The 26,394-nt window shown below is 45.4% G+C and overlaps 1 protein-coding gene across 4 annotated transcripts in view; it reads right to left on the bottom strand.

Moving 5' to 3' along the window:
• The window catches only part of INCENP (inner centromere protein), a 675,150-nt gene that overhangs the window by 123,677 nt on the left and 525,079 nt on the right, over positions 1 to 26,394 (bottom strand). For all 4 annotated transcript variants that reach the window (XM_069623903.1, XM_069623901.1, XM_069623902.1 and 1 more), the window contains 3 exons: positions 15,182 to 15,291; positions 14,882 to 15,002; positions 14,634 to 14,756 (listed from right to left, as the gene is read on the bottom strand). In XM_069623903.1, coding sequence (XP_069480004.1) covers positions 14,634 to 14,756; positions 14,882 to 15,002; positions 15,182 to 15,291 — 354 coding nt within the window. The remainder of the gene's footprint in view (positions 1 to 14,633; positions 14,757 to 14,881; positions 15,003 to 15,181; positions 15,292 to 26,394) is intronic.

Below are 26,394 nucleotides of genomic sequence, written 5' to 3'. Positions count from 1 at the left end.
AGATTAATCTGTGGAGACATCCGATAGTCCTTCTGCATTGACTGCAATCCTTGATCAACTGGATCTCAGCCAATTGTATTCATAGAAGATGCTGTTAAGACAGGATAATCAGGAATGGAAATACTTTGTCCCGTAAAGCGACAAAAGCTACAGTTAAGAGCGAAAAGACAATTGAAAGTACTAAAACGGAACCAAGTACTGCTTTAGAGAAAGCAGCAGTAAAAAATGACCAAAAAGGAGTACACTAGTACCAAATGGTAGTAGCAAGGACTCTAAAAACGTATCCATTCATGTGTTGGATGAGCCAGGTTTATATCTTAATCCGCTGGATGAAGAATCCAAGGCTCACCTACAGATGGATGATCAGGAACCTCAGAATGACCTTAGTAATACACAGAACAGGCCCTTAGTATTGAATAAAGCAGATCACCCCTCTGTGTCACAGGTCTTACAGAAACCAGTAACAGGAAACACCCCCTCTGTTTGTTCAGGCTCTTTGGCTGCCACTAATTCCCAAGGTGTATCGATGAAACATTCCAATTTGGCTTCATTTTATTAGACAACAAAAAATAAAAAAAAACCTTTAGAAGAGATAGTTTTGATGGAGAACACGCCAAAGTGGTAACCTTATTGGGACCATCAAAACAAATAGAAGCCAAGCCTACATACATTTGTCTGAAGCACAGTAACCAGAGTAAAGGAAATGTACCCACAACCCTTATTTGTAGTGGGGTTCTGACGGGTAAACCTAGTGCAAGCACAAATGAAGGACAAGAGACTGTTCTAAATAAGCTTGAAAATGCAACACAAAATGAGGAGAATCAGGAGCACATCAATATTAAGGGTGAGATAATAGGGGTAGATGGACCCATAAAAAAAGATGTAATCCAGTCTCAAAGTAATCCTGATATTGATACTATATATGACGATATACCGAAAGAAATGAAAATGTATATTGGATGGAGTAGCGATGTAACATTGCATGGAAATGATAGAATCAATTGCTCTCATTTACTAAATTTAATTCAACAAATTCCCACATTGCGTAGTTTAAACTCTCAGGACATAGAATGGATTAAACTAACAATAGGATGTTATGCAAAGTTAAATCTCTCTCAATTACCAAAATATTGTGAGAACCGTACATTTCAATCTACTCTGATACAAACTTTATGCCTTTGAAACCATACAAGATACAACACGCTTTATTGAATTTCAAACACAGAAGATGGCTCGTAGTGAAAATCTAGGTATACAAGATGGAACCAATTGTGTTCTAAATCAAGACACGCGAACACAGTTAGCTTCAGCTGTGAATGCCATAAAGGGATTAGCATGTTTAGAACCGTTCTTGAAAATTGCGAGTTCCCTCGATACAAAGCAGGTAAACTCAACCTTCAGTATTCTCCATTTATTGTTGGAATTGTTGTGGGTTTAGAAACGTGCTCAAATGCCATTCTATGGATTTGTTATAAACACAAGTATTGTTTTAATACAAGAAAGTATGGATGTGAATCATGTTAATTTGGATGGATTTACCTCAGTCACACTGCAACACGTGGGATTCTTGGTCGACCCTTATGAGGCCTTTTGACATTAGTTCATAATAGTCTAAAGATGACTACTATTTCTTCCACTAACAAATTATTGGTCATTGAGGTAATATCCATACTCTAATTATTAATTTATATTGGAACCCTAATTCACGATCACAAGAAAGCATACTATCCGACTTAGATGCGAGCTCAAAAAACGCGTTCCTACGAAACTCTCATTATGAGATGATTATTGGAAGAGATTTTAATTCGATATTAAAGGGTTATTTACTTAACCCTCTACAGCGTAAACATCCTCCAAACTTCTGAGAGAGGATGTTGTTGGGCTAACTTTTTGGTATATTGGAACATTCATTTAATCCCACATGCCAATGATCAGCTTGAATTCACTTTGAGGAGAGGCAGCTTGAATTCACTTTGAGGAGAGGGAACTCAGTCTTTAATCAACTACATTGCTGTGTCAGAAAACTTGTTACGGATGTGTACACTTGTTTCAATAATTAAGCCGGGCTTGTTTCAATAACGAACCTGGGTCTGAGTGATCATATGCTATTGGAGATTGGGCCAAGTATTCCAGTATAATTATTTGAGCAACTTCTCAAGTTATCACTAATTGAATCAGATCGGTATGCGCCATCGATCAGATAGCATCCGAAAGTGCAGACAACTAACATTTTTGGTGAACCGCGATATGTGGACCACACATACTAACCCAATGCCTCTTGGATCAAGAATTGGGATTGAAGATCGTAATATCTCTTTGATAACACATCACCTTTATATATATTCTCAAAAACAGGCTACACAGATAAATACTCAGCAAAACAGTTACCTTATAGAAATTGCGTTGCTTAAAAGTGAATGCAATAGGGATATTAGAAGGGCAAGAAGGTTGGAACCCGATTGTCTTTTAGTAAGATAAAAAAGCAAATTCAAACTCGAGGCAAGAATAAGATCAAAAGGCTGAAGATAGCAAGTGCATTGGCTGGTAATCAAAAAATGATCTCCTTATTTTGTAAGCGTGAGACAAAAGACATCTGGTCCATACTTTGTAATTATGGTAGATCAGTACCCGCTGAATAAGTGTGCAATTTCAGGCGAGGTGTGGAGTATATATATTAAAGAAAAGTATGCTTTACTCAAAAGCTTTCTCCCTGTTGACATTACTTCTCTGATTAAAAATATACCTTTGAAATGCTCATGGCAATTGGAGGATCTGAGATGGGCTATCAACAAATTGACTTATTCGAAGGCAGCGGGTCGCAACGGGCTGCTGCCCTGCCCATTAAAGGATGAACCCTGTTTTTGGGCAAAAACTCTTAAACCAAGACTCGACCTGATCATCGAAACTAAAAAGCACCTCTCCATCATGGCTCACTGCAATTATTGTTCCTATTCATAAAAAAAGGCCCATTGACGACCCATGTAATTTTCACCCCATTTCATGGATTGATGTACCAATGTCAGAAACAAGGGCTGGAGTCGAAGAGGAGGGACTAGAATTGACAATTAAGGACTGACCATGAAAAGACTACAATTCCCAGCATCAGGTGGGAGAAGAGTAGTTCTAACGCGTGCGGGTTGCCAGCTGCCGTAGATTGAGGACAGCTTAAAAGCAGGCAACGGCGCGTAGCAGGTGTGGCTTATTTTCATTTTGGGTGCGGTTGGAGTCGGAGCAGGACAGAGTTGCCGCAAGATCATGGAGGGTTGAGCTTTTGGGAAGGTGTCATATGTGACTTCTTGTAATTGAGGGAGAAGCCCTGTCTGAAGAGATTGTCAGGCAACGTTCAGATGAACCAGGACTTGTTCAGGAGAACGCTCCCCGATCAGCCAATCGTCCAGGTAGGGGTATTTTTTTGTTTTGTTTTATTCACATTTATATAGAGCAGAGCAGTCAAAGGATATCGTGGCACTTGTTGCAGTACAAAGCTTAGTTACAGGGTCAAGATTCATACATATGTTACATAGTGAGCATTAGTGGTACATAGGATAGCAGTATATATACACAGGTTAATATAGCTATATTACATTTATGTTACAATATACAAGACAGGGGTAGGGTAGGAGGTCGCGTTACTCTTCGAGGAGAGTGGTCTTGAGGTTGCTGCAGAAGACCGATGGAAGTTTCAGTACTGAGGGTGGCAGGGAGTGAGTTCCATAGTTTTGGTGCAATGTAAGAGAAGCCTAGCCCTCCAGCTGTGACTCTTGAGAGGTATGTGTAGCTGATTTCAATCCCCCCTCTCCTGAGACTCACTGCCACCAGTTTGGTGAAAACCCTTGGGACGGAGGTCCGCCCAAATGGCAGAATTCCAAAGTGATAATGAGAACCGCCAACTCCGAACCTCATGCATCTTTTTTTTAATGTTTATTTCTGTGCTTGCGATGGATTGGCACATGAACCATAAGCATCTTGAAGGTCCAAAGACACCAACCAACCCAGGAGTTGGAGGGCCTGAAGGATCTGAGAGTGTGACCATCTTGAACTTGTCCTTCCTGAAGAACTTGTTCAAGTATCTCAAGTACAAGATGGGTCTCAGTCCTCTGTCCTTTTTGGGAATCAAAAGATATGGGGAGTACCAACCCTTGTTCCTCTACAGTACAGCCACTGGTTCTATAGTACCTTTCTCTAGCAGGGTTAAAACTTCCTGCACAAGTAGCAGATCCAGAATCCTCAAAGAGCTGTACCCCAGTGGATTGCTGGGAGGTCTTTTTTATAAAAGGAAGGTAGTAACCGTGGGCTACGATTTCCAAAGCCCAAGCATCCCAAGTAATGTCTCGCCATTCTTCCAGATGCTGAGTCAGCCTGCCACCCCACCCCCACTGGTAAGCTGCGATTCAAAACCTCAAAGTGGTTTTGCAGCGGCTGATGCAGAGGGGCGATGGTATGGAGGCTGCCGCTTGAGCTGGCTTGTCCTCGTCCACCACGAGGAAATCTTCTCTGGCCTCCGACTGGCCATTCCTCTCACCCTTTCAACTGTAGTAGCAAAAAGATAAACCCCTCCAAGGTTGCCCGCTAGGACAAAAAGGCTGAGGTTGCCTAATAGCGGCGCCTAAAGATTTGGCTGCCACCTTTGAGGTCTGCAACTTCTCATGGCTCTCGTCAGCTCCGTTGCCAAAAAGGTGAGACCTGTCAAATGGCATGTTGTGAAGCCTAGATTGCACAGCAGGTGCTAAACAAGACTTTCTCAACCATGTAAATCTGTGCATAACGGTGCTGGTAGCCATGGATCTGCTGATGCCATCTGCAGAATCCAATCCTGATTGAAGGGACTCGCACATGGCCTCTTTGCCGCCTCCAACAGTAGCTAAGAAGCTGTCCCTTTCACCCCCTTCGGGAATGTGCTCTGCCGCCATGGAGATGCAGTCCCATAGAGTATATGAAAACTTTGCGAGAGCACAAGTGGAGTTGGCAGTTTTATTTTAGTATTCCATTACAATAAGAGTCATGGGGTCAACATATTCTGTCTCTACCCGTCACGTTATATCACAAAAAATACATAACTTTAAGATTGCTACGTCTAAAGTCCCTATATCAGAGTATAAGACCCTGTACAGAGAATCTTGCTGTCCATCACTGTGTCCTGTCCCTAGAAAGCACTGCAGTAAGTCCTATCTAGTGTGGGGGATAGACAAAAGACTCACATATCCTCTCACTACTTTTGCTAGATGCTAAAATTATTGCACACTGTTTGGGAGTCGATTTTTCTATTTTAATATTATCGCTTCCAATATGTGTGTCTTATTCTTCTCAAACAAATACTTCATTAGTCCTAATCAAGTGTTTAAAACACAATTCTGTTTAATCAATTGCTTAGTAAATCTAAAAAGTGATGTCCTTTAACCAAGCTCACAGAAAATAATGTGCGTCTCAGGTCATTATACCTGAACCTTCATTTTGTCGACCAGTTTCAGCGGGTTTGGGAACCTTTCCGCTTTCTTCAGGACATATACAAGGACATTAATTCATCATATACAAGAGTAAAAAAAGACAATATTCTAATTCTTTGTCTTGGTTTCCACGTATTGGGGAGAGCATCGCAAAGTTTCTCTGATGCACGTTGTAGTTTCCTTCCGCATATCCTAAAAGGGGAAAATACAAAAAGGCTGGGCACCATAAGTATCCCAACTCGAAAATTCTTTATTTCTTTTTAGCATCTATCAGGTTAGACAACAAAGAACTTCAAAAGTTTGTCAAAGACTTATGCTGAATCTCTGGTGAGGAACTAGAAGAGGTCCTTACCCGTCTTTCCAGCCACACACATTCCGCGTGTGGTCGGTTGTGTATTCAATATTGTGTGTGGACAAACCTGCAAATGAAAGAACTGCATTTATTCTCACATCAATGTCCTACACACTATGCGTGTTGTCCCGGATGTTACTGGGCAATATAGTTCCACTGTTAAGTGCAGTTCTCTGTATCACGTTCAGTGTTATTAGAGTAAAATCCCATACTTTAAACGATCCGTTTTAATGCGGATTGTCCTTCGATCGTAACATAGGAGGCACCAACTCTCCTGTGCGAATTTGAGCACGTCATAACTGTTCCCCAGGTATTATGGGAAATGAAGTCCTATTCTTTATATTCACACCATGCTTTTTACCCGAACATTTTTTGGGGATGTATCTAGGTGATATAGTTCCAATGTCTCGTGTGGTTCTCTGTGTCGCGTTTGGTGTTATTAAAGTGCAATTTAAACATTCCGTTTTAATGCAGATTCATTTTAAAATCGTAAGAAAGGCGGCACCAACTCTCTTGCTAAGGTGGACACCACAGTTTACCAAAAAGGTCATTGACAGGAACTCTTTTGGAATGCAATAGTTTCCACCAAAGGACACTCAAAGAGAACTTGCCCTTTGTGCAATTCCTTCTAAAACAAAAACTGCACAATGAGAACTGAATAGGACATGCAAGCAGAGAGATTAATGGGATATCTAAGAGAAACTATCCTGAAAAAAGACGCCAGAAAAAGGGGAAGGAACATAACCAGAGAGGTAACTAATACAACAAGAGAAAAAAAGTCAGAGGGGAGGATGAAATAACGGCTGTTTTTAGCCACTCACCAGTAGCCAACCACATAAAAAAGGAAATAAGGAAACTGTGGCACATCCACAATGTAGGAGATACAAATTTGAAGCTCCCACTTTTTGCGATCAAGAGAAGGAAAACCATCAGAGATGTATTGGACCACACATACAAGGAAAGTAGTAAAGAGACTGAGAACCATGAGAACCAGCCCACACTATGGGACTTACCAAGAGCCACTGGACATACTCAATGTGGAGGATGCTCAGTATGTCATCTCACAAAACGTACCACCACTATTGATATAGGTTAGAATACACCTTGGGAGCGAAGATCGCTCACCAATTGCAACACCACAAATGTAGTGTACAAGGTATATCTTGGCATGACAACAAGAGCCATTAAAATATGAATTTGTGAACACACGTCCTACATCAGAACCAGACGCGTGAAAGCTCCACTTGTTGACAATTTTCATACAGAACCATCACTCAGAGAATGACATCAGGTGAACAATATTAGAGAAAGTAATGGTCCCAAAGAGGTGGAAATATATGAGCTTTATTACTCAGAAGCAAACAGATGTGGATATATAGGCTCAAAAGTCATCAGGAAGGCCTTAACGAAGACATTTGCTGGCAATCCCTAGTAACATTATAACGTTTAAGTCCGGACAGGATTGAGTGGCTGACTGGTACACAAAAATGTTTTGAAAATGGAGTCATCTACTCAATACAGCACATCCAATCTCTAGGTACCTATAGAGACAAAATAACAGAATTAGAGATGGTAAATAGAAGCAGAACATACGACCCTGTACAAATCAGATACATACGAGACCACGTAATTGATCCAGTGACGCCATCAATAACCAGCGAGTAAGAACATAAACCAGCAATTCTGGGAAGAAGATGAAGCGAACAGGTTACAAGTGAATAGAACAACAAATGAACTATAACCAGTTGAATGTATGGTCCGGTTTCAAAATAGGCGATTACTGGCTGTAAACTATATTGGAACTACATTCCCCAGAAGACATGAGGAGAATGTTATGATGTACAGGCATTCACACATGAGTGTTGATACTGCCACTGTAGTGAATGACCAAACTGAATCCGCATTGAACATAGAGGTATTAATGGAAGGTCTAAGAATGAGTTCCACTTTACAAAAAATTTCAGTGTAATAGATAGAACGATAGGAGATAGCAATACCATACTACCCATAAAATGTTCGGGTAAAATGAAGGGTGTGAATAAAAACAATAGTACTTTATTTCCCATAATACCTGGGGACAAGTCATGACGTGCATGAATCCGTGCAAGAGAGTTGGTGCTGCCTTTGTTACGATTTAAAATTAAACAGCAAGTATGGGATTGTACTGTAATAACACCGAACGTGATACAGAGAACTACACGAAACAGTGGAACTATATTGTCCAGTAACATCTGGGACAACACGTATAGCACGTAGGACATTGTGAGAAACCATGTGACTAGATTCATTATACAAAATAGGTTTTCCAAAGATGGCGGTCGCAACCATAATCTGGATAGAAAATAGGATCCTGCTACGCTGCCATAAGCTAAGACCGAATAAGGAGAGATGGACCGCTTATTATATAGACACGCCACATTATGAACAACATGGAACAGTTCTGCCACCACCCCCCTGTTTAGCATAAAGCGATTTGTGAAGTGTAACTTGTAATTCAAAACCGCAACAGAGTTAGGTGTGGGCATGATACCCAGCATTTTTGTCATCTGTTTGTTACTAAGGAACTTGCCAATCGTATTGTGTAATCCTAAACTATGATATATAGATGTGGAGAGAACACTGAGCATTCCGATTGCAGGCATACCACATCTGTAAGACACCGCAAGGGAAATATTGTGCATAAGAATGGGACAATTTTGAACACCTTAACTATTCAAGAAAAGGTAAGAATTTATGGATACTTTCATATATAGCTGTCCACTAACGAATGGACAGAATAAATGCAGTTCTTTAATTTGCAGGTTTGTCCACACACAATATTGAATACACAACAGACCACAAGCGGAATGTGCGTGGATGGAAAGAGTCAAGGACCACTTCTAGTTGTTCACCAGAGATTCAGCATAAGTCTTTGACAAAAGGATAGATAGTATAACCAGGTTTCTGATTTACAGATCATACCAAGTCACTAATACACACGAAATGAACATGCTAACTAATATATGAAGAAAGGAAAGAACTTTTTAAGTTTTGTCTAACCTGATAGATGCCAAAAAGAAAATAATTTTAGAGTTGGGATATTTATGGTGTCCACCCTTTCTGTATTTTCCCCTTTTAGGGTATATGGAGGGAAACTAAGACGTCCATCAGAGAAACTTTGAGACGCTTTCCCGAATCCAATACGTGGAAACCAAGACAAAGAATTAGAACATTGTCTTTTTTTTACTCTTGTATGAGAATATGAATATATGTCCTGAAGAAAGCAGAAAGGTTCCCAAACCTGCTGAAACCGGTCAACAAAAATGAAGGTTCAGGTGTGATGATCTGAGCCCCGAGAGACATTTTCTGTGAGCTTGGTTAAACAACATAACTTTTTAGATTTACTAAGCAATTGATTAAACAGAATTGTGTTTTAAACTCTTGATTAGGACTAATCAAGCATTGAAGAATAAGACTCACATATTGGAAGAGATAATAAAATAGAAAAATCGACTCCCTAACAGTATGCACTAATTTTAGCATCTAGCAAAAGTAGTGATAAAGGATAGGGTGAGTCTTTTGTCTATCCCTCACATTAGAGAGGCGTTACACAAGGGACAGCAAGATTCTCTGTATAGTGACTTATACTCCGATATAGTGACTTTAGAAGTAGGAATAATCTTTTAACAGATTTTAGTGCCATGCTCCCTGCAGAAAATACCTTCCTCGCCCATCCATCTACGCGCTTGTCACTTTGGCGTCTATATAATCGGCCTGGTGGATGTCAAAGGCACCGCCGGCGAAGGAGTCTATGTTGTCAATGACCTTAACTTCCTTATATCTCGGATGATCCTTTGGTTTTTCAGATCGAGGCCTCAAAGGCTCATGATGCGGATCAGGCCTTTTACCCGGGCAGAGGGCGTGCAGATTTTTAGACTAGACCTTTCCAGTTTCTTTTGAAGGCTTGGTAGGAGCATGGCTTTGTTTTTAAAAAATCTTTAACATTTCAACCTTGAAGGCCTGCCACTTTGGCCGGAGTGGACTTTTTTTTTGTAGGGTAAGCAATCCTATCAGGGGAAACGTCAGTCAACCCACCTATGGTGCCTTCTCGATATCTCCGAGGACGAAGAGCAGTGGTTTGAGCCACTCCCCGACCTGGATCGCTTGGCCTTGTTCCTCCAAGGAGAATCACCTCTCGACTCGTCAGTTTCGCAGATTGGGTAGGAGATTTCTCTAGGGATTTTTAATACCTTTATTTTCCCCTTCAGTTCCCTCAAGGCTTTTCCCGTCATGGACTGGCATTTCGAACAGTCAGAATTGTTGTGGTCCGCTCCGAGGCACCAAACACAGATACAGTGCGGGTCACAGAGTGACATTTGACCCGCAATCCCAGCACTTCTAGAAGTCGGTCAACGAAGACATTCTACTCAAGAGGTGATTTTGTAACATCACAAGATGAGGCTTGCCGTATTTAGCTCGAAGCTATTGCAGAAAAACTTAAGGCCAACGGGCACTGCACGTGCTATATATGCCCCTTCAGTGCAGTGTCACTGAGAAATCCTTTAGATTTCTCATAAGGTTTAAATACACTTTGTGTGAACTAGTTCGCAAGACTAGTAAAGTGACATGGCTGCTTCACACAAGGATGAGCGTTTCTTCGTATGTATAAAGTTGAATCTGATGACATTTGTGGTCTGGAGATGCACATTCCAGCATCTCCACGCGATGGTCACCATTTCTGTGCCTGTGATTATTCAGTTTTATCAGTACGGGGGAGGGGGGCAGCAAATACTCTGTCAGCTGTTTCCAGATGGGTTCATCTGCTGGCATCGTTATTTAAAGGGTGGGTTTTTTTTGTTACAATTTGTGGAACGGTCAGTCTAGTCTGTTGCGATGTACACAATGGCTGTATGTTGTATATGAAACTTTTTTTTTTCCAAACTAAAAACGCAGGAAAAGGGAGGGGAAAAAAAAATAACTACATTTTATGTGGAGTGCTGGGGGGTTAGCTAGTAGCCCCTTATCCTACATTCTCATGTAACATTTTTTGTTACCCTCACTACTTTAAATGGCTGGTGTCAGTGGTTTACTTTTTCCTACCATTGTGCTTTTCTACCTCAGGCTGAACCCTCAGCTGCAGCACCGCACCCATGGGTGAACATTTTTTTAAAATGGCCGTCTTTTTTTGCCATTTTCTGTTTGTGTGGTGTTTCTTGGGTTTTACTCTGTGCGTTGACAGATTTTAGCCCTTTGTTCATCTTGCCTTTGGCGGGCTTCAGCCCTGATGCCCCGCCTCAGACTCCAGTGTGTCTGGAAGGACAGGATGTGAGGCAGGGTCCCGAAACTCCCCTGTCATTTGTCTCTAGGAATGGATGAATGCAACTTGTCTTGATTGGCTGGCTGTCCTTTCAGGTACTGTTTAGGATTGGGGTGCTTACCTTATTGCCTTGTAGCCATGCTCTTCTCAGTTGGGAATTGCATTGGCTTACTTTTAGAGTTGATTCCAACTCCCCCTTCTCACAGGTGAGACATTACGTCAGATGCTTGGGCTTTGGGGTCCTCCAGATGTCCTCCCTCTTGTCCCCACGACTGAAGCTCAGGAACACTGGGTCAGCACCGCTGTAACAGGACAGAATCAGCTGGACCACTCTTCAAACTAGTGGTACGGTTTAGACTTGGGGTACTTACCTCCTTGTCGTCTTAGCTGTGCTCTTCTCTGTTGGTAATTTCAGCTTACTTTTAGAGTTCATTCCAACTCTCCTTTGAAAGGCATAACAGCTTGTGACCCTTTAAGAGATTTTTCTACAAACTCTAACTTTGTGCAAGACTTATCTAAGGGTTGCCTCCGCTCCATAGAAGTTTTCGCTTTGGCTGTCCTGGCTACCTGTAGACTGAGCCCACTGACTGATCTTGTTTGTCCCTCATAAGTGGTAACTTATTGTTTGCTTGTTAGGTGCTTATACAATAAGAATGTACAGTTTCAAAGCGCCCTTGTGACTTATTGCTGGAAAAGGATTTCATTGGAAGATTTAGTTGTCCTTGCATATACCGAGTACCTGTTTAACCTTTTTCCTTCCTTACACCTTTCCTTTCTGCAACGTATACCGAGTGCAATATATAAATGCCATTAATGTCATTGTGATTGAAGTCACCTCAGGGTGTAGGAATTGTGTAAGAAGCATGTCCAAAGATTATCCCCCAACTTGTTCGGATTCTGAAAAGTATATTTACATTGTTACATGAATTGCCTTTTTAAAGAATGCTCATTTAAACTTGTCAAATAAATATTTATAACAAACCTTGAGTGTAAGGGTTACTTGTATTGATGAAATGTCATTGCTACAGCTCACATTTACCCTGCTTGAGATTGGCCTGGCTGCTCAATCACACTGCAACTTGTGTAGTACAGACCTATACCAAAAGGTGCGTTACCTAATACCAAACAATTAAGTGGTGTGTAGTCTCACACAGTGTGACTGCACCAATTCATACCCAACACCATACCAAACCAAAATAAGATGCCTATGTAGTTTGTCAGACTCCAAAAACAGTGAAAAAACAAAATCCAAATCAGGTCAAAACACGAGAGATTGAGAAAAAGGTCTCTTACCCCAGAGTTAAAAATTAAAAAGTCCCAAGTCCAGCAAAAGCGCTACGGGTCTAAGGTGGGAAGAATTTAGCACTAAAAATGAAAATTCTTCCTAACATAAGTACCTGTTTAACATTCTTTTGTGTTATCTATTGCGGCTAACTGTTCCGGGAAAAGCCAATTTTTGCCGACTTGTGACTTTCTTCCACACAAGCTTATATCTTCCACGGCAGAATGGTCTGGTGTACTTTCATCCTTGGGGTCTTCCCAAGTCGACTCCAGCCACTGAAGCCAGTGCCAAAGGGTGATGTGGGAGCTCTTCATCAAAGACAGCCACTGACACCAGCAACATCTGCCTGCTCCTCTACCTCCGGCCATGTCATCTGCCAATGTAGACTCCTTCCTAACAGTCTGAGTCCATATGCATCGTTGTGCTGTCACTGGAGCAGCATGTACAGAAACTGTCTCTGTAAAACTCCTATGGCCAAGAATCCTACGAAGAGCAGTAAGTTGACGACCCAAGGACAACTTCTGCAGTGGACCACCATGCCCTCCAGTGACCAGCTCCGTGAAGCCATGCTCTTCTGCAAGATCCTAGTTGGTGCTTCGACCCTTGGACTAATGGGACCAACTAGTGTCTACGCTTACTCAAGTTTGAATGCCCCAAGATCCTTAGGCAGTGTCCCTGGACTACCCGGTGGACTGACCACGTCCCTCATGGGCTACATCGCCGGAAGAGTCGCAGCTACGCGTTCGAAACATTGTCAGTCGCCAGCTTGTGCCACAAGTCACCTTCCCCACAAATTCCAGCTTCCCATCTTCAAGGGAATCTGTCCTGATCAGCTGACGCGACTGGAAGGATGGCTGTGTGTGCTACAGTAACCTAAGTGCCCTAAGGAGGCCTCTGCATTTCTTCACTGACAGATTGCATTTTGCAGTTGCACTGTTAAGTAGATTTTCCTTTTTGAGTGTAATTCTCCCCACTTTGTCAATCACCATATTATTGCTGGACTACGGGATTTTTGGACTGATTCACCCGAACCTTTTTCCACACTCATCCATTCTTTGACTCCAACTATGGTAACCCTTTTTGATAATTTTTTTTATGGCTTTAGGATTTCCTCCAACTTTTCTGGCATCTGAATTTTCCTACTGCAGTACTAAGCACTTTCAGTGCAGTGTTGCTGGGAACTCCTAGATCTTCACCATTTATTATACCTGGGCTAACATACTGTTACCAGGGCAGGGGGACACTGTCCCACCTGTGTTTCATGTTGCGAGATCAGCACACCCCACCTTAAGAGAAGTGCTGCGGGATACCAGGTCTCCTTTTCCCCGCCTCTCCAGTAGCTTAGTTACTGAGACAAGTTTATCTCACAGGCTTGGGACAGTACCTTTTTACACAATGTTGTGGACTTTTGTTGCAGGCTGTCTTAGCAAATGCAGTAAAGGACCCAAGAGTCACAATTTGCCTAAAAAGCCCTGTCCGATGATATGTTCTTTCTTGAGCCCTCTTTTACTTAGCAGGGTAAGGGCAGTCTTCCTTGTTTTTTTTCGCAGACTTCTTTCCGAAAGCCTGTGAAGACTAAGTGGCGGAACGGACAGGAAGTGGGAGAGGTAACCAAAACTCCCATGGTCTTTGTTCTGTAGTATGCCTGCCTGAAAACAGTTTGTGCTGGGAGGCTGGCTGTCTCCATAAGACAGCCACCCAAGTTTGAATGGATGCATGCCGGCTGAGTTATGGGCTGAGCCAGTTTTCCTGCATAAAAAGAAGTGTCCTTGAGCAGAAGCTCCGAGTCGACCACTGGACTGGACACCTGAAAGAGGAATCTGTAGGATTCCCCCAGCAACTTTAAAGCAACTGCAAGAACAGTTGAGTGACTGCTGCTGACCTGACCCACAAATTCCAAGCGACAGGGAAGATTTGCTCTGCCCTAGTTGCTCATAAAGAGAGTTTGGGTACATCTTCTATTTGAAATCCTGTCCAACACTTAGGCTAAAGGGGGCTCTGAACAATATAAACAACAAGGGGAAGGGTTTTCACTCTTGAAAGAGAAAGGCTAGTCATGAGTAATGGAGGCTAAGGCAGGTGCAGGTCAAAGTAGGGAGGCAACAGGTGAATGAGTAAACAAACTGAAGACATTTAGACGAAAAACACCAAATGGTTATCAACATATGGAATTTTTAATAATCTTTTTGCCAATTGTTTTTTCAGAATACTAATCGTGTGGAATTGTCCGATTTTTGAAGGGGAAAAACAGGCTTTTACCATCTGCTGGATTTTCTGTCTGCGCACCTCCTCGTCTTGTCTGCGACGGACCTCAACCTCCTCCATCTTCTTTGCAGTCATCTTTTTTTTGGCCTTTTCCTCTGCTAACCGATCCTCTCGTACCTGGTGAAAGCAAGACCATAACAGGAAGATTAAGACACCACCACCCTTTTATGCCATTTTAATTAACTCTACATGTTTCAATACTACTGAACTCATACTCCCTCATAGCACTTTCAAAGACTTGCCTTTTCACTCTTCTCATCGATTTGTGCAAATTTCTGCTCAATTTTCCTTTTTTTCTCCTCTCCAATCTGCTCCACACGCTCACGGGCCTGCAGCACCTTCCGCTGTCGTTCCTCACGCCTCCTGAAGGGGGTTGAAAATCATACAGACTGAACAACAGATGGGAATGGTTTAAAACTATGGCGATAGGGCATGGGAGGAGGAGACGCTGAAAAACCAAAGATGAAGAAAACCAAGTAATGAAAGCAAGGCTGTAAAACAGCAGGATATGAAAGGCCTTTGCAGAACAGAGAGGGTCTTACAATTTGAGCTCTTCCAATTTTCGTTTCTTCTCCTCCTCCATTTTCAGCTTTCGCTGGATCTCAGCCTCCTGCTTCTTGCGCAGATTTTCCAACCGCTGACGCTCTCTCTCCTTATATGGAACAAAAACAAGTTATTCAAGAAAGCCCACACCAAGTTGAAAACCACCCATTTCTTTCAACCCAAGAGCAGAATATCCACCCAAAGTGTTGTGAGGGAGAGATCCAAAAAAGGTGCTCCATGCCCACAACAAATGCTAAGCACATGGGCTCAAAGACCACAAGGGTGGGTGCGACCAGCTGCACAACCATTCACACAGTTAACCTATCAACATTTAAGGGATAAATTTGGCAGTACCGCATTAGGTTTTGCATTGTAGTATCACATGTATGCCAATTACTAACACTAAAATTGAGGGCAATCCAAGTCCCCGCTTCGATAAAAAAAAGCAACTTTTATCCTTTTATTCCCTTCTCCAGGTTTTCCTCTGTTCCGGGGATTTTTCCTACCTGTGGAGAGACTTTAGGAAACTATCCATTGGTGAACAGCCCCCAACTTCTAGTATAAATCTTTACTACTCAAGGGTTTGGTAGAATGGCAGAGCAGCCAGGCTCATCTTAGGAGACAGATGTGCGCTGCAAGTACACTGAACCCAGTAAATACATAGGCCCAAAGAAACTTACACTTGTAATTATAGTAAAATAGACGTTTCTATAAACACAAGGTAAGGTTATATTAAGTTGAGTGCTATTTGTAACTAATCAACAATAGAAAACATGAGCACATTTTCATTTGAGTAAACCAATAGAAGGGAATCACACAGATCATGAACACAGTTCACTGGTAAGTACAAACTTGTTATAGTAACTCAGAAAATGTGTTGTGGCAATGAAAAGGGTTATTCAACAATAGCAGTTCAATACTTTCACAGAATTGTAATACTTTTCAGAAGCCTTTAGCAGTTCGGGAGAAGAAGTTACTTTCTTACCTGGTAACGTTCTTTCGATGGGATGGTCCGACGACGTATTCCATATCTATGACATGTAATCACCACAGCTGTGCTGCTTCGGAAACTTTTTTCGGCGTCTGCGTCCTGCATCGATGACGTTGATGCGCCGTGGTCGAGGACCTCCTACGACGTCATCCGATGTGATAAGTAGGATGCACGACGCCCGTAGCCTCAGTTGTAGTTTTTCCCCCAGAACGTGTGACATTAGTCAACTGCCAGTCAGACACAAAGCCTTGCGGAACGTAAGATGCAATCGCAAAAGAAATTCTGCAGCGGGGAAGGCAGGGAGGGAGCGATATGGAATACGTCGTCGGACCATCCCATCGAAAGAACGTTACCTGGTAAGAAAGTAACTTGTTCTTCGAGGGGATTGAGTCCTCCGACGTATTCCATATCTATGACAGACTCCCAAAGCAGTACCAGAGCAAGGAGCAGGGAAGGAATTTAGAATCAAAATTTAGAATTGCCAATCAAATAGCAGAGCAAAGGACCACCTTGCCAAAGGCCAGATCCTGTCCTCGGATGGAATCGAGGGAATAGTGACGTACAAATGTATGTACCGAAGCCCAGGTGGCTGCATCACAGATGTTGCGAATAGGAACACCCCTTTGCAGGGCAGTAGATGCAGCCATACCCCTTGTAGAATGGGCCCGCAAGCCAGCCGGCGGGTCCTTACCCGCCAAACGGTAACACTCCGAGATGGCCAAAACAATCCAGCGAGACAGTCTGTTTCGTCACAGCCTGTCCCAAACGCTTTCCAGCGTAACCAATAAAGAGTTGATCGTCCGCTCTGACCAGGGACATGCGTGAAACATAAAAGCTTAAAGCTCTCCTAGAATCAAGCCTATGCAGCCTCTCCTCTTCCTTACCAGGATGCGGAGGAGGATAGATAGCCGGAAGAACAACCTTCTGGGCCAAATGAAATTCCGAAACCACCTTCGGAAGAAAAGAAGGACAAACTCTAAGGACAACTCTGTCCTTGTGAAATACAGTGAAGGGTGGCTTAACTGAAAGGGCCTGTAACTCACTCACTCTGCGAGCAGAAGTAACCGCAACCAAAAACACAGTTTTCAGAGTTAACAGCCTCAATGGGCAAGAGTGCAAAGGCTCAAACGGAGCACCCATAAGAAACTTAAGAACAAGGTTCAAATCCCACCCGGGCACCAGGAAAGGTGACGGAGGGAACACATTAGTGAGCCCTTTCAGAAACTGAAATCAAAGGGATTTTGAAACAGGAACACTCTTCAGACGAGCGCTTAAAGATGGACAGCACCGACAGGTAACCTTTAATGGTACCCACTTGTAAGCCCCTGTGGGCCAAAGAAAGTAAAAAGGACAGAACCATGGGGACGTCACATGCAAAAGGATCCACATTCTGAACTCTGCACCAGTCGCAGAACTTACGCCAACGGTACAGAGACTTTGTTGCTGGCGTCGGGCCGACAGCAACACCTCCATCACGTCTTCAGGGAGGTCCCAATCCTTATACCTCAACCTTTCAGAAGCCAAGCGTGAAGGTTGAGGGCTCTGACCTCTGGATGGAGAACCTGACCCCCCCCTCCCGTGAGAGCAGATCGTCTCGGTAGGGAAGCCGCGGAGGGCAGATTGACAAGTCAAGAAGTTCCGGGTACCACGTCCTCAGAGCCTACGCCGGAGCAATGAGGATCATCCGGGAACCGAACTTCCGTAACCTCCGCAGCACTTGCGGGATGACGGGGACTGGAGGAAACACGTACAGCAGCGGGAATTACCACTCCACCACGAACGCGTCTCTTAAGGCTCCTTTTGGAGGAAATTCCCGCGAGCAGAACCTCTCGCACTTCTGGTTGACACTGGAGGCGAAGAGATCCACTTGAGGGGTCCCCCAAAGGGCGAAGATCTCCAGGAGAAGCTCCTGAGCCAACTCCCACTCGTGAGAGATCGTGCTCTGCCTGCTCAGAGCGGCCGTCACGTTTTCGTCTCCGGCCAGATGAACTGCCGAGATCGAAACTTCCTGCTGGATGGCCCAGAACTCGAGCTGCATCGCCTCCCTGCACAGAGGAAGTGACCCTGCCCCCCCTTTTTGTTGAGGTAGTGCATGGCCACTGTGTTGTCCGTCAGGATCAGGACATTCTTTCCTCGCAGTCGGCAGAAAAGCCTTCAGGGCTAGCCTGACGGCCCTCAGCTCCAACAGATTGATATGGAGTCCGGACTCTGACAGAGACCAACGACCGCTGACTGTCAGCTCGTTGGCATGAGCTCCCAATCCCGTGAGGGATGCATCCGTCACAATCGTCACCTCCGGCCAGGGAAGCCAAAATGGAGCCCCCTTCATCAAGTTGCCTTCGACGGCCCACCACAGAAGGTCCCGGGCAACCGAGGGTGGCACCTGAACCGGGTCTGACATCCTGCCGGAGGACTGCGACCATTGCATCTTGAGTGCCCACTGCAAAGATCTCATCCGCAGGCGAGCCTCTGGCACCAGAAGAATGCAGTATGCCATGAGGCCGAGCAACCTCAAGAACTCAAACGCTGGGAGCGTCTGGGCATGCTGAAACTTGTGCATCATCTGCTGAATGTGAAGAGCCCTCACCTGGGGAGGAAAACACTGCCCCAGGGAAGTGTCGAGCACTGCTCTGATGTACTGGAGCTGCTGTGTTAGCGTCAAATGGGACTTCTTTAAATTGAGGGAGAAGCCCAGCCTGTGACAGGAGTGGCAGGTGACGGACAGATGATCCAGGACTTGCTCGGGAGAGCTCCCCCTGATCAACCAATCGTCCAGGTAGGGGTAGACGTGAATCCCCCCCTTGCCTGAGATGCGCTGCCACCACCACCATGAGCTTGGTGAAAACCCTCGGGCGGAGGTCAATCCGAACGGCAGGACCCGAAAATGAAAGTGCGAGTCGCCAACCGCGAACCTCAGGTACTTCTTGTGCTTGGGATGGATCGGCACATGGAAGTAAGCATCCTTGAGGTCGAGAGACACCAACCAGTCCTGAAGCTGACGGGCCTGGAGGACGAGAGAGCGTAGCCATCTTGACTACCATCCCTTGTTCCTCTCCGCTACAGGCACCAGTTCTATGGCGCCTTTCTCCAGCAGGGCTTGAATTTCCTGCACAAGGAGCGGATCCGGACTCTGCAAAGAGGTTCCCCAGTGGATTGTCGTGAGGCCTCTGCCGAAAGGGAAGAAAGTAGCCGTGGGTTATGATCTCCAGAACCCACACATCTGAAGTAATGGCACGCCACTCTAAAAGATGCTGCGCCAGCCTCCCCCCCCCCCCCCAACCATCGAACTATGGGACATGGCCTCATGACTGAGTGATAGCGGCTGCGGCGTTACCTGAGGGCAAAGAGGCAACTGCCCGAGCGGCTTTGGCACCACGGGTACCCTGTCGTCCACCTCTGGTACCCCTGCGCTGGCCTCTGACTGCCAGCTCCTCTCGCTTTACTGAAGGACGAGTAATAGCGAAAGGAACCACCCCTCCATTGCTGTCCCCTAGGACGAAAAGGCAGAGGTTGGCGCACTGCAGCGCCCAACAACTTTGCTGCAGCTTTGGAGGTCTGCAACCTCTCAAGGCTCTCATCAGCCTTGCTGCCAAAAAGGTGTTCACCGTCAAAGGGCATGTTGAGGAGCCGGGACTGCACATCAGGAGCAAACCCCGACTTCCGCAACCACGCAAACCTGCGTATCACGGTGCTCGCCGCCATGGACCTGCTGAAGCATTCAGCCATGTCCAAACCCGACTGAACGGACTCACATGGCATCCTTACCATCCTGGACCATAGCAAGGAAACCATCCCGTCCGTCCCCTTCGGGAATATGTTCAGCGGCTAACGCAACACAGTTCCACAGAGTGTGTGTGAAACGAGACAAGGCACAAATGGAGTTGGCCGCCTGAAGCACCGTACCACCAGAAGAAAAACACTTTCTTCGCCCAGCCATCAAAACGTTTGTCGTCCCTATCAGGAGGGATGGTAGGGTACGACGCCTGCTTTGCCGGGGCCATGGACGCCTGCACCACCAAACTCTCCGGAGTGGGGTGCCTGGTCAAGTAGCAGGGGTCGCTACTGGCTGGACGGTATTTTCGCGACAAGGACCTGCCCACCGCCGGGAGACTCTCCGGAGCAGTCCAAGAAGCCGCCGCCCTTCTCTGTAGAGCCATATGAAACGGCAGTACCGGGTCAGTTGGGGAACCAACATCAAGGATGTTCGTGAGATCATCCTGCACAAACTCCCCTGGGAGAGCAGAGCATCCCAAGTACTCGGAAACCCTAGCCATAAGGCGCCGGTAAGAGGAATCGGCATGATAGCCAGGCTCAGGCCTACAAACTACCTCCGGAGAGGTGTCCAGTCCACTGGCATCATGCAGTGACTGCCTCAAATCGTCAAACTGACTATGGCCGGAGACCATTTCATCTGGAACCTGACTAGGAACCAGCCCATCAGAATCCTCATCCACCACCAAAATATATTCCAGGTGGCGAAAAGAAGGCACCCGAGAGTGCTTGCTCTTAACTAGAGCCTTCCTAGGGGGTTCCCCCGTGCCTCGGGGTACCTCCGACACCCTGGCCTCGAAAGGCGTCGAGTGAATCGGCATCGGCGTCGAGTAAATCGGCAGCGTCAGATGCAGCGCTGCCAGCATCGACAGTCCTCGAAGCCGGAGCTCTGAGCGTGTCCTTCGACGACCTGAACGTCGACGGCTTCAACGACTTCCTCTGAGCCGGAGCCTCGAGAAAGCCTGTTGACGCCTCAGGCGTCGCTGTCTACCTCAAAGACATCACAGGTGCACACGGTCTCGAACGTGTCGAGGACCGGGACCCGGAACGCGTACGTCGAGAACGAGTCCCCTTGACCGAACGGGACCTCTCCCGTGACTCGTGCCGACCACTCTTGCGAGTGGTGTCTCTCGACCTCTCACGGCCGACCCCACTCGGGGGCGCGGACGGTTTAGTACCCTGCGACTCAAGAATCGCCAGCATTTTCTTCCCGAAGGAAGCCCATTCCTCCAGCGTCGCATGGCTGGAAGGGTAAGCGACATGCCGGGCAGAGTCCTCAGAAGAGGACCTGGAAGACGACCGCTGTCGGCGCTTCCGAAAATGCCTCGAAGAGGCCAAGGAGTGGCGAGACCGACTCGAAGGAGACCCCCGCGACTTCCGACGATGACGCGGAGAGTCACCTCCCGAATCATCCGTCGAAAGCCCCGCAGACTTCGACTTCCGGGGCTTGGACACCCGACCTACCGACAACAACTTCTTACGTTCCCGTAAGGCCTTGGACGTGAGCGACTGACAGTCGATAGTCATCCGTGTCGTGGGCCTCCCCGAGGCACCAGAGGCAGGCATCGTGCGAGTATGTCACCGACATCTTGGACCCGCACTTCTTGAAGCCCGGACACGGGGTCGAAGACGAAGTAGAAGACATCTTCACACAAAGGATTTTCTCACAAAAACGAACAGGTTCGAAGAACCGAGAAGAACAGAACTCCAAAGAGTCGAGGCGTAACCAAGATTCACGAAGCAACACGTTCGCGGAAAAAACAGAACAACTGAGGCTACGGGCTTTGTGCGTCCTACTTATCACATCGGATGACGTCAGAGGAGGTCCGACAACGGTGCATCAACGCAGGACGCAGAAAAGAGTTCCGAAGCAGCACAGCTGTGGTGATTACATGTCAGATATGGAATACGTCGGAGGACCCAATCCCCTCAAATTGTCATTTTAGTGCTGAATTCTTCCCACCTTTGAGATCCCCCCCACACCTCGCCTCCTCTACCCCACCCCCCTGAGCTCTTTTGCTGGGCTTTAGAACCTTTTAATTTCAACCCTGGAGTGAGACAGTTTTCTCACTCTTTGTTTTGACCTGATTTGGACGTGTTTCCACTGTTTTTGGAGTCTGACAAACTCCATAGGCATCTATTTTTTGTATGGTGACACAGCACGTTTAGTGCAGTGTCAGATAAATCCTTTAGATTTCTCCTAAGGTTGAAATACCTTTTCTTGTGTGAACTACTGTTTCCAAGAACAGTAAAGTGAAATTCACTTCACTTACCTTTTTTCTTTGTGCGGCCAGCACACACCATCTTATGTGGAGTGCTGGGGAGTTACCTAGTAGCCCATATCCTACATTTTCATGTAACAGCTGGTGGAAGTGGTTTAATTTGCTACCATTGTGCTTTTCTACCGCAGGCTGAATCCTCAGCTGCAGTACAGCGCCTATGGGTGACCATTTTATCAAAATGATCCTGGTCTTTTTTCGCCATTTTCTGTTTGTGGGGTCTTACTTGGGTTTTACTCTGTGCGTTGAGCCAGATTTGAGCCATTTGTTCGTTTTGCCTTTGGCAGGCTTCTGCCCTGAATCCCGCCTCTGGCTCCAGTGTGTCTGGAAAGGCAGGATGTGAGGGAGGTTCCCAAAACTCCCCCGTCCTTTGTCTCTAGGAATGTCCAAAGGCAACCAGTCCTGATTGGCTGATTGGTTGTCATTTTAGGACAGTCACCCAGCTGTGATTGTCAACCTAGGCTGTGCATGAATGGGAGAAAACTGCTTAAAAGGTGAGGGTTTTGGACTAGAGGCAGAGTCAACCACTGGGAGAAACACCGGAAAAAACTGAGAAGATTGCTGCATCCTTCTGGACCTTTGAATTGCCTGTTGAAGCCCTACTGCTGTGCTGAAACTCCTTTTTCTGATGGACAAGAGAAGCTCCGGAAGGGACGACCTCTTTCCTTGAATTAGTGGAACCAACTAACCTTTAGACAAACTCCACTGGACCAACCTCCCCCCTCCCCGATTGGCTGTACTACTTCGCTGCTGCAAGGACCGAGTGCCGGGGGTCAAGCAATCCGTAGTTGAGTTCAACGTCTACAATCCAGCCAGAAGCTCCAGGAGTTTAAGGACCCTACAGAAGCAGGACAACCAGAGCTCGAGTCCACTCAGAGTGCAGGACCCAAGGAGTGAAGGAAGCCCAATCGGTATCCGAGATATGTGGTGGTGCCATTAACCTAGCGCAAAAATCGCAAAGTGCCGCTGATCCAAAAAGAGCCCGCAACTGCCGACGACCACCGAAATGCTGCCGCAGGAGACCCCCAGACGTCCTCCCTTGTTTCCCCACACCTGAAGCTCAGGAACCCAGGATCTGCATGGCTGCAACAGGACATAATCCAGCTGGACCACCATTCTTCAAACCAGGGGTACTGTGTAGACTTGGTTGCTTACCTCAGTGTCTATTTGAGCTGTGCTCTTCTCAGTTGAGACTTGCATTGGCTTACCTTAGAATTGATTCCAACTCTGCTTCTCACAAGCTTAACAGCTTGGACCCTTTTTATCTAAGAAGTCACTCTGCTCCATAGACTGTGCTCCAATAGACTTTGGCTATCCTGGCTCCCTGCAGACCCTTCTAGTCCATTGACATTGATATGTCTGTCCGTCATAGGTGGTAACTTGTCCTAAACAGTTATTGCTGGGAAAGGCTTGTCTAGACTTCACTGAAGATTTAAGTATAATCACATGCCCTGAGAACCTGTATAACTAGCGATATATAAATGCCATTAATGTCCTTGTGAATGAAGTCAACTCCTGGTGTACGCAGTGTGTAAAAAGCATCTCTAAAGAGTATCCACTAACTTGTGCCAATTCTGGAAAAAGTTTTTTTTTAAAGTAGATTGTTACATATCTTGTCCTTTTTAAAGAAGGCTTATTTAAAAATGGATGTTAAATAACTAACTGAAACCTTGAGTACAAGTGTTACTTGGCTACCGGTATTTGTGAATTTCATTGCTACAGCTCACATTTAACCCTCTTGAGATCAGCCTGGCTGCTCAGTTGCACTACCAACTTGTGTAGTACAGACCTATACCAAAAGGTGGATTACCTAATACCAAGCAGATAAGTTTTGTGTAGTCCCACACATTGTTACTACCTAACAGCAGTCGATACCCATCTAGATAGGAGTTCTTACAAGTCAGATTGGAGGTAAAACAGATAAGGCACAGCAGCAAAGACAAAGTTCCAAAGGATTCATCCACTAAAGGTTAGTAAACCTGTTGGTCAAAAAGGTTTCAGAGACCTTGGGATCCTTATGGGCGGAAAAGCGTTCAGTCTGGGCAAATGGTATGGGTGAACATCTAAACACCAAAATCAGCACTCCAGAAGCAAAAAGGAGCAACTTGAGGTATGTACTAACATGAGTTCCACAGTACCCCAGGAGTTGTGAAAATGATGCACCTGGATTCTTTCACGGGGCAAAAGCGGTGGACCTGGTCTCCTGATCCTTGGTTGTGGCGAGGAAAGCAGGGACTCTGGAAGGGATGTCACAGCAACAGTCGAGAGAAAGGGCTTCCATCAAGGAAAGCTTTGTGCTTAGTCGGTCTGCAGTTTTGGCTTCTTTTCATAGGCTCCAAGGATGAACATTTACCACCCCTGGTCAAACTGCCTCGATTCATCAGTCCTGCACTCTGGTGAGTGGAATCTTGTCTGTGGAAGTCCAACTGAGGCTCACCAAAGTTCAGGGAGGATTCGTTCATGGGAAGACTATGCACTCCAACATGGTCGGAGGCCCGCAGGTATTGGCAGTTTGCAGTCCAGGAAGGTCACAGCACGTTGAAGGAAGACTCATCTTGCAGATCGTCTAATGGCTGGTTGGTTCCAACAACCAAAGGGAACCTCTAACCTTCACAACAGTAGTTAAGGAACATTTTAAAGGTAATGCCCAAAGGGCTCTGAGCAACACTGCACAAAGGGTGATGTGCGCTGTAAAAGTGAAACAGATGCCTTGAAAGTATGGAGGAAAGCAGGACTCCATAAAAACAAAGTAAAATCACCATTCACAGGGTTCCGATGGTCAGAGCAAAAAGGGGGTAAAAAAGGACCCCTCATTCAAAGCAACCCTAAAAAGGTCGAATTCATAACTTTAGTAATCCCCAAACATTGATAGCTTTTTGGTTCTAAAGACACTTTGCCGTCAGAAGACTTTTGGTCATGATGAAGCTGCAGTTCATTTGCATGTGCATCAATTAGCCTATATGGCTACCTGCTAGTCGTTGGCAGGCAGGGAGATGGTGGGGTCTTACATCTAGTGTTAGGAGTATGCTGCTGGCAGTAATTGAATGTACTTTTGGTTTTACCACTTAGTAGCCATTTCATTACATTAGTAACCATTTGCCCCAATATGGCGACATTAACAAGGCAGTCAAGGAACCTTTCTTTCTGCTCCAATTCCTTTCAATATGACACCTCTTACTTTCAATTGCATGTCTGATCATGGTCACAGTTAGATATGGTTTTCATGAAGTCATGGTAGGACTTTAGAAAACTGTCCTGAGGCAGTACAAAAACTCCACTTAGTACAAAGCAGTAGCACCTGAGAAAGAGGTGGCATGGGCAGAGGGTTGTAGCTTGGTACAAAAATTGTAAGACATGCATTACTTACCATAGTAGCATTTCTGATGATTGTCTCTGCTTAGATTCACATGCTGTGCATATGGTCCGACATCCACTGGTAACCGCACAGTATTGTATCTGGTCTTTCGAGGGCCGAAAGGGGACGTCGGCATAGGCGTGTCTGTAACACTATCGCTATCGTGACGTGTGTAGTACCCAAAATCCCTCACGTGCCGAGGTCCCTCCGATTGTATTTTTTCTGCCATGAAGGAGCCCAAGGCTATAATGAGCGAGTACATGAAGAGAGAAAGTAGTAAGACGTCTATTTTCCTTCCACCCCGAGCGGAGAGGTAGGGAGGGCGCATGTGAATCTAAGCAGATACAATCAGAAATGCTATTACAGTAAGTAATGCAGGTCTTCTGATGCTTGTTAATCTGCTTAGAATCACATGCTGTGCATAGACTAGCAAGCAGTACCCGGAGTTGGGTTGTGAGAAGGAACAGTAGAGAAAAGGTGTCTTAGTACTGCTTGTCCCACCTGAGAATAAGACCTAAAATGAGTGTCCAAGCAATAGTGTTTTGTAAAGGTGTGTACAGAACTCCAGGTTGCCGCTTTGCAAATGGACTCAAGAGGAACATTTGCAATGAATGCTATGGATGCCCCAGTGCCACAAGCAGAGTGCTCTAGGCTTGAAGGGCAATTCTCTCAGCAAGAGTAACAGTTGATGCATTTGACAATCCACCTTGAGATAGCCGATTTAGAGGCAGGGTCCCCTCCTCTACACCAGCTGCCACTGAAACGAATAATTGTTTAGTCTTCCTTAGTGGTTTAGTTCTTTCCAGGTAAAACATG

The sequence above is a fragment of the Ambystoma mexicanum genome, chromosome 11, assembly GCF_040938575.1.
Source record: "Ambystoma mexicanum isolate Mex_15411 chromosome 11, UKY_AmexF1_1, whole genome shotgun sequence".
NCBI classification, from domain to species: Eukaryota; Metazoa; Chordata; class Amphibia; order Caudata; family Ambystomatidae; genus Ambystoma; species Ambystoma mexicanum.
This window is presented reverse-complemented; position numbering and strand designations above follow the sequence as displayed.